This window comes from Hippopotamus amphibius, chromosome 1 (assembly GCF_030028045.1).
Source record: "Hippopotamus amphibius kiboko isolate mHipAmp2 chromosome 1, mHipAmp2.hap2, whole genome shotgun sequence".
Lineage (NCBI taxonomy): Eukaryota > Metazoa > Chordata > Mammalia > Artiodactyla > Hippopotamidae > Hippopotamus > Hippopotamus amphibius.
Window position 1 is genome coordinate 60,212,820 of NC_080186.1, and position 13,814 is coordinate 60,226,633.

Consider the following 13,814-nt stretch of genomic DNA (forward strand, 5'->3'; position numbering starts at 1 on the left):
AATAATGGCCCCCAACGATGTCTTCGTTCAAATCCCTGGAACCTGTGATTGTTGTTACCTTACAGGGCAAAAGGGATTTTGCAGGTGGGTTAAAGGTTAAGACCTTGACACGGGGAGATTATTCTGAATCATCTGCGTGGGCCTAATCTAATCACTTGAGTCCTTAAAAGTGAAAACTTTTTTGCCTGGGTTAGAGAGAGAGACAACAGTAGAAGCAGGGACAGAGAGATGACAGTGTGAGAGGGATTCAGCAAGGAAACAGAGACCTCAGTCCTACAACCACATGGAACTGAAGTCTGCCAACACCTGAAGGAGCAAGGAAAGGGATTCTCTCCTGGACCCTGAAAGAAAGATCCCAGCACTGCCAACACATGGTTTTAGTCCAGTGAGACCCATACCAGATTTCTGACCTATCAAACTATAAGATAATAAATTTGGGTTGTTTTACACCTCTAAAATTGTGGTAATTTGTTATGGTGGCAGCAATAGCAAACAAATGCAAGCAACACAACAAGAAAGTTGTAGTGAAATGGGAACTCAAACTCAGGTGGTCTGACTCCAGGATGTGTGTGCAACTAAATCATTATTTATTAGCCAGTCCATATTTATGGGCATTTAGGTTGCTTTCAATTCACAGTATTTCAGACAATGGGACAGTAGCTCTTCTTATAGGTATATCGTCAAATGCTTTATTTAGAATTTCTATAGGAAAATTTCCTAAAGCTGAAGTTATTGGGTCAGAAGGCAAATCACATCAAGTATTTTTATAAATACTGCCAAATTGCCTTGCAGAATGTTTCCAGTGAAGCTCTTAGACTAGAACTGAAATCAGTAAGAAAAGAATTAACAAAAATTATGGATGGATCTGGCTCATTGGTGACCATTTCAGCAAAGCAAAGAACTGAAATGATCACATAACTGAAAGTGCCTTTCTTCTTCATTTTAACTGTAGGACTTGCAGACATCTGTTCCAGAAGAGTTCCTCTGGCTTTGTCTTCTCTTTGTGCATTGTGGACAGATTCATTTTGTACTTTTACTTCTGAGTCTTGCTTTTTGGCCTTGGAGGCAATAATGACTGACAAAAATAAATAGCTTTTTCAGTAAGGATCCCTTGTGCTACACATCCATTCTAAAATACTCTATTCCTTCAACTGAGGCCAGATTTTCCCATGTGCACAATAGGTACTTTAAAATACTAATAGCATTTCATTAATTTTGAGTGATAGTCTTCCCAGCAGGGCCCTGGAACTCAATTTATGGAAGAAATCACTGGTTAGAGAAAATTAACATAGCAACCAGCTCAAGTGCATGGGCTCTGTGACTAGCTGGCATTTTATGGGAGTCACCAAAGTAGGCCCCATAAGATTTAATGGCCAATTCCTCACGTGACTCTACATCAAAACAACCTCTTTCACATTAAGGGATCCCAGGATTGAAAGACAAGGAGTCTTTCTTGCTGGGAACAACTTTTACTTTCTTTTGGGCATCTTAAGTCCACTCTTTTATCTGGAAAGTGGTCTCCTTCACTTCTGGCTTGCACCAATGTTTTTGCTGTGCTTGTAGATCTGATAGCATCCTTTCTTTTTTCCTAGGCTCTTTCTCTGTTCTAAAACTTCTTTATCTCTTACTCTCCTACCTTGGAGATTTTGGGTTTCTCCTCATGCTGTGACTTTTCCATCTTTAGAGTTATGAAACCTTTGCTCAGTTGTTCTGCTTGTTTTTCTCTCTTGTGCTCAACTGCTTGATCATGAGACATTATAATAAACATCCTTATGGCTGTGAAATGGAAAGATGTCTAACTAATGATGTTTATTTGTTTACTTATTTATTTTTGCTTCATTTTACCTAGGAAACCAGACTGGAAAACTTGAATTCTGATTAAATTTAGGATATTATAATGAATAATAACACCTATTTATTGAACATTTAATGTGTGCCTGATACTATTCATTTTTTAAAAAAATGCTTTCACTTAAAGTCTTCAGAGCCGTTCTGTGAGGTAAGTACTACTATTATCCCCATTCTACAGTTGAGGAAATCAAGGCTTTAAGAAGTTAGATAACCCAATCCAGGCTGTAGAGTAGTAAATAATAAAGCTGCGATTAAAACACAAGCTTGTTTGACCAGTCTATACTCTTAACCACTATACCAGAATGTTCTTTGGCATTTCAAAATCATTTATAAGCAATACTTCCATGAACATTTTTAACAGAAAAAAGTTAAACACAGAGCTACTTAGTTGTGGTAAGGTAGAAAGGACACTGGGATAGGAGTCAAAAGAGGGAGTCTCAACTGTGTCCTTAACTAGCGGAGCAAGTTCCCAGGCAAGTCAGTTCACCAGCCCCTCCCTTATCCTTTCTGCCCCGATCTGTAAAAGTGCCAATCTTCTAGCATTTAAAAAACAAAAACAAAAAAACCTTGATTTCCCCTTCTTTAATTTTTCCTATGCTAAGATAGATGAAATCTGCCACTCCCATATCATTTGTGACAGTTAAGGCTGATATCAAATGAGTCAGTTAGCACAGGGCTACTTGTCCTGAAAAAAGAAGAAAAAAGCAATGATTAAATGCCACCCCGCCTCCCCCAGCAGAGAGCAAGCTAAGCATAATGACTCAAGTTCAAAGCCTAGAAAATCTTGGCGGAAACGGGGTGGATATATTCTTCTGTCTCTAATTTTCCCTGTGTATATTCATCTTTGACCATAGAAATGTGGATGAATGTGTGGCTCATCATTAATCATCATCTCAAATATGCTCAAGCCATTGTGTAGCAGTAATGCTATCAAACTGTTTGTCCCACAGGAAATGAGACGCAGCCATGGAAAAGACTTGCTAACTTTCTGAAACATGTATCTTCGTTCTATCACACAGCTTTTTTCTATCTCATGTGTTTTTGGCTGAATTGTGTCCTCCCCAAATTCATATGTTGAAGTCCTAATCCCTCATACCTCAGCATGTGACTGTATTTGGAGATGGGGCCTTTAAAGATGTAATTAAGATAAAATAAGGTCATATTGGTGGGCCCTGATCCAATATGACTGGTGTCCTCCTAAGAAGAGGAATTGGACACAGAAACACAGATGGAAAGATGGCCATGTGAGGACATAGAGAGAAGGTGGCCATCAGCAAGCCAAGAAGAGAGGCCTCAGGAGAAAATATCCCTTGATCTTGGACTTCAAGGCTCCAGAACTTTGAGAAAATAAATTTGTGTTGCTTAAGCCAACCAATCTTTGGTATTTTATTATGGCAGCCCTCACAAATTAATACACCATATTTTAAATCCAGGGATGTTTTTAGGTTTTTCCATTACTTCTCAGAAGGTCTTTACCTTCATTTTTAATTTTCTTTCCTCCTTTGTTTGAGCTAGATTTTCTTGCCCTGATAAGTCACACTCAGGTATCAAGCTTCATCCATGTACTGGAGTACAGGTATTTCACAGGCGTTAACAGTGTTTGAAGAGGACCCAGTATAAGTGAATCTTGACTGGTTCTTTGAATATAGCTTACATTTCTACACCTATGTAAAATCCTTGTCTTGTCACTGCCTCACCTGTGTGTGCCAGTTCTTAAATAATTTAATTTTATAGCTAATAAAATAAAACGCTGAACCATATATAATTGATTTCTCATCCCTTACCAATACCCCATGAATTTTTCTTCTTTTTCTTACTTCCTATCTTGGCAAAATGGCAGCAGCAGTCCCATTCATCCAGGTTCATGTTCTCCAGCTAGGAACTTGGGGAGTCTTTCTTGCTCTTTTCCTTGCCTCATGTGTCCAACTCATTACCCACTTCTGTTCATTATTCCTTTAAAATACCCAATAGGAAAAGACTTGTAGTGTTAAACTATAATAGTAAATTTGAATTACAAATATCAATATGGACTAATGTATTAAAAATACCTGTCTACCTATCTATTCTAGCCCTGTCCACTGAAAGAATATAGAAACTATGATATCCCCTTAGCAATAAGCTCATCCGGAATACAGATTTTGGTTTCTATTCATCATTAACTGCTAAAAAGAATAATGGTCTTTGGAGAAGTAGCTGATTCTAGGTGTTGAGCAGCGAAACTACAAGGTGAGTTTAGGATATCTTATGTCAGAAACCAAGGAAGTGCTCAGTGATTTACAGGGGCATGTTAAGAGGACCCAGGGACTAGTTTGAAAGGGATCCCAATTAGACAAATTTTGAACAATTTGAAGTATAAGTGATTGTAAAACAGTGAATACATAAAAACCTATTAGTCCATAGTGATAGCCAAAAAAGTGAAGGAAAAGAGAAAAAAATCATTTTGATCCTTAGAGATGACTACTCAATAAATCCTTATTCTGAAATTCGTAAAAGGGAAATAACTAAACATTTACCTTACCTTTCCGTGAGGAAGTGTAAATCATCCTAGTTAATGAGGGAAAACTCATCTCTAGAAAAGAATGACAAAAAAAGGAGCGACACTATTTGAAAGTCACTATTTTGCAACCTCCAGTGAAATAATTGATTCAGGCAAGGATCATCAGTGGTGAAAGATTATTGCAGAACAGGATAGTCACACAGTGACAAAACATCACTACACACGTTACTTAGTAATTGTGAAGGGGAGAAGGGAGAGATCTGGTAGTCACCACTTCAACCAAGTGAGCAACCTAAAGGCATTGATAATATGGCATAGTCTTGCATTATGTTCCTCCTGATGTGATGCAGATGAAATTCACAGAATTGTTTATGAACTGTTCTTGCCAAAAGTGTTCAACCTGAATATAATTAAACCTTTAGACCTAATTTCAAATGTATAGGAATTACAGGGAATCAAAGAACAATCAAATTACAAAGAAACCAGGCACTTCTCTGGCGGTCCAGTGGTTAAGACTCTGCACTTCCAATACAGGGGATGCAGATTCAGTCTCTGGTTGGGGAGCTAAGATCCCACATGCCTCGCAGACAAAAAACCAAAACAAAAGCAGAAGCAATATTGTAACAAATTCAATAAAGGATTTAAAAATGGTCCACATCAAAAATATTTAAAAAAAAAATAAAACAAAATAAAACAAAATAAAGCAAATGCATGAAAAACAAAAAACAAAGAAACCTATGGAGGAATCCCAAATATGAAAAATATTCTATAAGACAACGTTTTTGGATTCTTCCAAAAGCCATTATCATCAGTGGAGAAAGAGTTTGGGGGGTGGGATGAGGGGAACTGCTCTAGATTAAAAGAGACTGAAGAGACATAACAACCAAATACAATACATGAAGCTTGATTGACTCTTGGCCTGATAAAAACAGCTAAAAAAAACCATTCTGGGAACAATCGAAGAAATTTTGAATATATCATATATTAAATGATATGACATATGATATTAAGAAACTAATATTAACTAATTATTAACTAATAATGGATTGTTGTGATCTAGAAGAAAATTCTTATTTTTAGGAGATGTGTGTTTGGGTGTGATGAGGGAGCAAGATCCCCTTCTTAAGGGGACAGTATTACTCAGGATCAGTTGAATGTGGCCCAGTGTTGCTAAATCTTTGTGTTTGACAATAAGTCAAAAATAAAGGTTTGTACATTTGTAGAGACATGGATGGACCTGGAGACTGTTATACAGAGTGAAGTGAGTCAGAAAGAGAAAAACAAATATTGTATATTAACACATATATGCGGAATATAGAAAAATGGTACAAATCAACCTGTTTGCAAGGCAGAAATAGAGACACAGATGTAGAGAACAAATATAAGGACACCAAGTGGAGAAAGCGGGGAGGGTTGGGGGGGAATGAATTGGGAGATTGGGATACCAAATTGTACACTCTAAATATATGCAGTTTATTGTATGTGAACTGTATCTCGATAAAAGTTCTTTAAAAAAAATTTAAAAAAATAAAGATTTGTATACAAATTCTCTTTTTAAACACTGACAAGTAATTTTCTTTAAAACACTGCAGGCTGAAAAAAATTGTGGGCTGCAATATATGATTCCTCCATGCTCACTCTTTTATATTGACCTCTGTGTCATTCTTTCTTCTCTCTTCTTGGTCTACAAACTTTCTCCATCCTTTTCCCATTGAAATCCTGTGAGACTTTCAATACCCAGCAAGCAAGGCCATTCACCTTCCCAAACTCCCATAAGCAGGGCCAGCGCTCCCTCTTTTGAGTGTCTGGCCGTTTATACAAACCTCCATTCTAGGACTCGTAATGGAATGACATAGTTGGCCTCCATCTCCTCCCACTCTGAACCCTCGTGATCAAGAGCCATAGTTTCTTCACTCTTGTCTCCCCTGTGCTGCTCATGGTGTCTGGTATAAAGTCAGCACTCGATGAACATCTGTTGATTGAGTTGCTGCCTGTTAAAAGTAATGCTGCAGAAAAATTTAGGACATGGCTTCTGTGGCACCCAGTTGGAAATGTACTTAACCATGTCCATGAATCAGTAAAAGAAAATTTCCTATTATTATATTCCAAGTAAGGTTGTCTTCTGGGCTCTATTATAGGAAGTCAGGTAAACAAGTTAATTTCTAAAAGAAAAAAATTTCAAAATAGGATTCTTTCTGACTTTTTAGTCCAAGACAATAACTAACAGAGGATTGTTTCAAGGGTGGATTTTCTAGGACAATTTTGGCCAAAGATCAGGCCAAGGATCTAGGCAGCTTCAGTAACCTACAAATGCTCTAAACCTACTTGAACCTGTATAAGAACTGAATGGTGGGTTGTGTGCTGAATCAAGTCACCTCCCTCGGGCTTCCTAGGTGGCGCACTGGTTAAGAATTCGCCTGCCAATGCAGGGGACACGGGTTCGATCCCTGCTCCAGGAAGCTCCCATATGCCATGGAGAAATGAAGCCTGTGTGCCACAGCTATTGAGCCTGCGCTTTAGAGCCCGTGAGCCACAAATATTGAGCCCATGTGCTGTAACTACTGAAGCCCACGTGCCTAGAGCCTGTGCTCCACAGCAAAAGAAGCCAAGGCAATGAGGAGCCCACGCACCACAACGAAGAGTAGCCCCCACTCACCGCAACTAAAAGAAAGCCCGCACACAGCAAAAAAGACCCAACACAGCCAATAAAATAAATAAATTAAATAAATAAAAAAAAAAAGTCATCTCCCTCATTTTGAGATATCAATTCCTGTAAGTGCTCTACACACCCAATTCTCTCCTTCTTATCTCTTTCAAGCATTTCTTTTCTGTAATCAGTCCTTCCTTCCTTCCTTCCTTTCATTTTCTTTCTTTCTTTCTCTCTTTCTTTCTTCATTCCTTTCAAAATCCACCTCAAAACTTACTTCTTCCAAGGAGTCTCTGATAAATGCCACATGCCTTCATTGTTCCTTTCTTTAGTATTCTCCATTTAGCCATATTAGGTATGGCTTTTATATTAGGTATGGCCTATTCCAGTGTAGACTATATAATTAGGATGATTATGTTATTAAGAATAAGATAAAAAGAATCATGGGGGAGGGTAATAAGATTGTTAAAAATAATAGTTTCCCAGACCCCTCCCTGGAGTTTCTGATTCTGTGGATGTGGCATGGGATGGAGGATGAGTACGGTTATTTGTATTTTTAACAAGGTAATTCTGTGTTTTTTGGTTTTTTTTTTTGGTTGCGCCATGCAGCTTGCAGGATCTCGGTTCCCTGATCAGGGATTGAATGCTAGCCACAGCAGTGAAGGCCCAGAATCCTAAACCCTAGAACCCCAGGGAACTCCCACAAGCTAATTCTTATCATTAGGCAACTGCGAAACACGGGCCTTATCCCTATAAAGCTTGGATTTGGGGTCAGACTAATTAGGGTTTGAGGCTGGGCTCTAGAGGTCGTTGGCTGTGTGAAGCATCAGACAAGTTAGCGTGTCCACAGATATGGTCTTCTCTCTAGAAAATGGGGATGGGGTCACTAGCATAGGGTTCTTCTGGGGAATTACGTGATTCGTGTAGCGCATTAGCACAGGGCTGAGTATCACCAGTAACGCTGGTGATGCGGGCTAGGGTGACCCATAACATTTTCCCCAGCCAAAGACTATTGTTGAGAGCCTGCTAACCTCTGCCAAGTTGTGTTTGTTTGTTTTTAATACATTTATTTATTTATTTACATTCTTTTTTAATTGATTGGCTGCACTGGGTCTTTGTTGCCGTGCATGGGCTTCGCACGGCAGTGGCTTCTCTTGTTGCAGAGCATGGGCTCTAGGTGCGTGGGCTTCAGCAGTTGTGGTGCATAGGCTCAGGAGTGGTGGCTCGCGGGCTCTAGAGCGCAGGCTCAGTAGGTGTGGCACATGGGCTTAGTTCCTTCGCAGCATGTGGGATCTTCGCGGACCAGGGCTTGAATCCGTGTCCCGTGCATTGGCAGGCAGATTCTTAACCACTGAGCCACCTGGGAGGCCCTCTGCCAAGTTTTTATTGCCTCAATAAGGTATCTCTTTTCTTTGTCCTCTTTAATTTTACCTGTGACCTCCGTTAAATTATAAAGAGATCTTTGAGACCAGTGACCCAGTCATATACTTTGGTTACATGTGGATCTGTACCCTGTATAGTGGGCTATGAGCAGAGGGCATTATCTAATAGAACACACATATATTTCATAGAGTTATAGAATCATCTTTTCTTATTTAGGTTACAACAGCTCCTAACTGGTCTTGGAATCTTATACTCTTGCTCCCCTACAATCCAGTCTCTACACAGCAGCCAATGTGATCTTTAACAACGTAATCACAGAATGTCATTCCCTTTTGAAATTTTCCAATGCTTCCCACTGTATTTAGAATAAAATCCAAACTCCTTACCATAGTTTTGTAAGCCCTACCTGATCTGGGCTAGTCTGTCTGACCTCATCTCCTGTCATGCACTTCCTGGATCATTACATTCCCGTAACTTCACTGTTCCTCCTGCCTGGGTTTTTTTCCCCTAGAGCTTCCCATCATTAAGTCCAGATGTCACCTTCTCAGAGACCTTCCTTCCCCTCCCTATCCCAAGTTTTCCTCCCATTAGTTTCTATCCCATTAGCCTGCTCTATTTTTTTCTGATCACCTATCCACTGTCTGATATTGTACTTATCAGTGACTGATGTTAGCTTGCTTGTTTATTGGAAGCTCCATGAGAGCAGGCATCTTGCCCATCTAGTATTCCTAGCACTGGGGACAGAACGTGGCACACTGCATGTGCTCCAAATATATTTGTCATTGATGAATTAACTTTACAGATAAAGAACATCTATAGAATCCAGGAGATTATAACTTTTTTTTTTTAAGCGGAAGACTCTTATCAAACAAAATATTTGGTTTTAAATGATTTATATGTTTGTTTAGTTCTTTTCATTCATTTCTTGACAATTAATAAGATTCTATCCACATAAAACGTTCTTAGCAAATACTTGGCAATTTCATGACTCCTTGTTCAACAAAAACTACCACCAGGGGGAAATCAATCCTCTGACCAGCAGCTGTGGACAGTGAGAAAAACTGGGTGGAGGAGAAGCAGACCTGACCCCAGACAAGGGCAGGCGAGAGGCACTGAGTGTTCCGGCAGCACAGCTCCTCCAGGGTTTCCCTGCAGCTCTATAGAGAGAGGCAGTAGGAAGCAGAAGAGGCAGGGCCATCAATGAAGCACAACAGAAGCAACAAGAGAGAGCTCTTTAGTGCCTGCCAGAGCTGCTGTGAGAAGCTGCCTGGCCTGGAGCAGCCCTAGGCCAGTGGCTGCAGCACTGCAGAAAAGATGGCAGTGGCAGTGGTGGCAGCAGTGGTGGTGCCACAAGAACAATATCTCAGGAAGGTAGGGACTTGGGAAGCAGGATCCCACAAGACGCAAGCTATAAGGGACTTGGGAGGGAGGCGACAACTGAGAGATTACACTTTTATAATCTTAATTTTTTTGCATATAAAACTGAGATTGCCTTAAATTTGCAACGGACATATTTGGATTAAAATTGCATTCAACAACACGCTATACACTTCCAAATCATCTAAGTGTTTGCCATCACTGTGTAGCTCCATTAGAATATATGTTTACATTATACTTTAAATATGTATTTCCTTGGAACATTCTCCTGTTTTGTAAAAATAGAAAGCTTGTCTAAGGCTTCTTCTATAATGAAAATGGAAACCTTGCTAACAGCTGAATCATGCTTAGTGTAAAAAAGAAAATTGGGACCATCTGAACACTCAGTATCCTTTCTTGGCATAGAATGGTAGAGTATTGGTGTGAAAAGAACTGCTTTTAAAAAAAAATATTCAAAGTGTTACTAAGTACCATAGTCCTTTGTCTTTGGAAATACTGTGGCTTTTGGGGTCACTGGCTTTGTGTTATATACCAACAGAGGGCACGATTCATCAGCTGTGGACATTCTTTGCATTCTTCTTGTTGTTCGTGGCGGTTTCTTTACCTTGTGAGCTGGATGACCCCCTTCACTAAAATAAGCCCTCGAGTTTGTGATTACTGTGCATCAGGTTATTGGGTTGGTGGCTGGCCTTCCAGCTATCCACCAGCCTGACCTCATCAGAAAGCAGTTACGGTTGTCAGTGTCACAGTGCTGTTCTGTTAGTTTAAATCCAAAAAAAAATGGTGGTATAAACCCAAAAAAACTTCTGGTATAAGACTTATTTTTTTCTGTTTTGAATTAATGAAGCAGAGCACAAGCTGTGAGCAATGTCTATAAATAGCCTTGGTGCTTCTATGAGGAAAATCCTCAATGTCAGCACCTGTGAGAAGATAGCATGCGTCATATTAGTTTTATAATATTAGTGTTTGTACAGAATGGTGGTAGGAAGACAAACTGGGTTGTATTCCTTATTGATTATTATTAGTTGATGATATTCCTATGAAGGCTTGCAGTATTAGATTAAATCGTGAAATTTCTATTTGTGTAGGCAATTTTATATGACTCTAGGAGACAAGATGTATTTTACTTAGTTCTCTCTACATCATCGTGAGTCTGCCACCAATATTTTAAATTAATACATATAATTTAAAAATTAGAACGTAAAAGGCAAGATTTGTTTGTTCTCATTCTTGCTGATTTTATTCCTTCATTGCTCCCTTGCTCTCAAGGAAGTGGAGACTCTCTCTAGAGAAAAAATATCCTGACGTTTGCCATTCTGTAGCCCCTTGAGAGGTAAATAAATAAAAACACAAATATTACATACTTAGTTGTGGGTTAAAGTCATCTTTAGATTCTTCTAACAATAATTTAAACGCATAGCTGTCTTTCTGTGAATTTTTATCAATTCTTTTTTTTAATAGAGAAGACAGTTCTATCACAGGAATATATTAGAAGTATTGAGATGCCTTACTCCTCCCTTTTTCTGTATTTCTCCATTTGCAGTTTGATCTGTACAGAAAAGGAGCTCTGGCAACGTCTGCTGAGACTTTTCAGTAAGAAATGCTTCCAAAAAAAAAAAGACCAACTTTCTAAAATCATATTCAGGTAAGTTAAATTTTCGATGTCATCCCTTATAGCTGAAAGTAAACACATTTGACTTAATCATGTTAATAAAAAATGTATTTGCATTCAAGTGTTCTTATAGATCAGTACTCTTGGATGGATTTAAATTATATTGACAGAAAACATCCATTTTCTCACATTTTCAAATACCAAGAAAGTTTTAGAACCTGGCCTATAGCTTGGTTGTTTTGGGGGAAAAAATGCGATTCGGCCAAGGCTGATCTTGTTTTTCCTTTATTCTTTAAGCCAGAAGCAATTACTTTTCATTTCAGGATTAGGCGGCTGTAACATTGCCATTCATCGCCGAGGCTCCTGGTTTCAGCTTGTCTGCTTGGTTCCCAGCCAGTCTTGGGTGTTCAGGTAGCAGCTGTTGACTGGGAGTGCCTCTCCAGCCTGCATTCCTTGCCTATGAATTTTGCAGCCTGTTTATCTGATGAAGATCTCCCCATAGTGAGTTGCTTATGATATTGTCACACGAACGTTAATGAAGGATATGGAAAGATACTGATAGTTTTCCCTCCTGAGATGCCAACCAATCCTGAATCTCCCAGTCCCTTCACTCTGGCTGATCACCACAAAGGCCTGGTGCTAAGATAGGATGAAACCTGTCCTATATAACCAAATTCTAACAGGATGCCTAAACATCCTCTCTGGAGGCTACCATCCAAACCTGTTCAGAGAATTGTTTAATAACTTTTGATACATTTGCCCAAACACTGACTCTCAGTTCTCTGCACTGATTATTTGCTGCAATTTATACTTTTAAGCTATAAATGCTGTCGCCGACTTCAGCACCCAAAGACTTCTCTTCCTTCTCTTGAAACTCATGAATTTACTGGGACAGCTTGGGATAGCTTTAGAGCCTGGCTTCCTCATTATTTCATGTGCGTTCATTTTGCCTTCCCAAACCAGACTGTGAATTCCTTGGGGAGAAGGAGAATTTCTTGGGAGAAGAGCTCCCGAAAACTGGTAACACATTATACAGACAGATAGAGAGAAAAAAAATTTTGGACGGAAAGACCTTTGTTGCTCTTGGTAATCCAGAAAATTTGCCTTAACATGTTCAGAACGCTCTAGATGATCTGCTGTAATATATGACTCCTCTCCTTTCCCCTGCCTGCCCTCTGCTGGAATGGCTCACGCGCAATAAGATGCCCAGAACAGGACATCTTCTAGGGAACGTGGGAAAACAAGGGGCTTGTCTGGCTGAAAGACTAGCTGAATAACAGTGATTTGTGAGTCCACAACCTAAATCGTTGAAGCTCCCCATTATGTGCCTTGGGATAACTAGCAGCCTCATTACAAGACCCTTTATGGGTTAAACCATGAACAGGGATGTGATTCTTCCTGCTGGCATGAGATGGACCAAGTGACTTTGTGTGTCCTCGTCCTCTGTTGTGCTTGTTTCATCTGCAGAACCACCCTATAGATTGCAGGTAGCTGAGCCAGGTAGTGCCCCCTCCCAAACACGGATGCCCTGCCTGTTCACCAGCCCCTCAAAGCCTTCACCACCTCCACATATAACAGGCATTTACAAGGATCTGGCAAGACTGCCAGTTTGGTAATGTGATTCAGGAGGTAAGTTTGAAACTCCAGACTGGTTTCCTGTTTCGAAGGGCAGCAGGATGTGACCGCTGCTGAGGCAGCTCATTTGCCCTTGGAGAGGAGAAGCAAGAGTGTCTGATCACTAGACGACCTCTCCCTCCTGCTGGCCCAGGCGAGGTGTGGGCAGTCCCCTTTTCCTTCCCACAGTTACTCAGGTGGCTAGATGTTATGAAAAAGAAAAAGAAAACATGTTTTTAGCTTTTTTTTTATTATTAAGAGAGGGCACTTTCTGGGGAGGCAGAATCCATTAACTGAATCCATTTCAGTATCAATGGTTAATTAATTTAAGCAGCTTTAATGCCCTTTTATTATGTGGCCTTTAAGAGCTGTTCTGGTAAATGTCCATCCCATAAATACTAGCACTACTTTCTATGTATGATATCCTTTTTGGAAGAGTGACTCTGTGTTATCATCCAGATATTAATTTGCATATGATGCTATCCAGGCAATGCAAAAATGCTTCCTCGTAGTTTGAACATTGTTCAATACATTTTGAAGTGGGAAAAAAACTGTTCAGTTGTGACTCTACATTTTAAGTCAGTGGATAAATCAGTCTGGTTGCCTCCCAAAACATAATTTTGAAAATCAGTTTTACCATACTACGAACTGAATAACTGATTTCCGCATTTCTTTCTGTAAATTAAACAGTAGGCTTTGAATTCCTAGAAGAAATAGCATGGTTAGCCAATAAACCTTTCTTATAAAATGACAGCATTTTAATTTATTATATGCATTAGCATTTGCTCATGCCTAAGATTTCATCAATCAATTTTCTATTTAAAAAAGATGTC

The 13,814-nt window shown here is 39.5% G+C and overlaps 1 protein-coding gene across 11 annotated transcripts in view; it reads left to right on the top strand.

Annotated features, from left to right (window-relative positions):
* Positions 1–13,814, top strand: part of DDAH1 (dimethylarginine dimethylaminohydrolase 1) — a 237,923-nt gene that overhangs the window by 57,723 nt on the left and 166,386 nt on the right. For 9 of the 11 annotated variants that reach the window (XM_057714358.1, XM_057714395.1, XM_057714367.1 and 6 more), the window contains 2 exons: positions 11,299–11,400; positions 11,691–11,868. In XM_057714358.1, coding sequence (XP_057570341.1) covers positions 11,827–11,868 — 42 coding nt within the window. In that variant the 5' untranslated portion in view covers positions 11,299–11,400; positions 11,691–11,826. The remainder of the gene's footprint in view (positions 1–11,298; positions 11,401–11,690; positions 11,869–13,814) is intronic. The other 2 variants (XM_057714429.1, XM_057714422.1) reach the window with 1 other exon arrangement.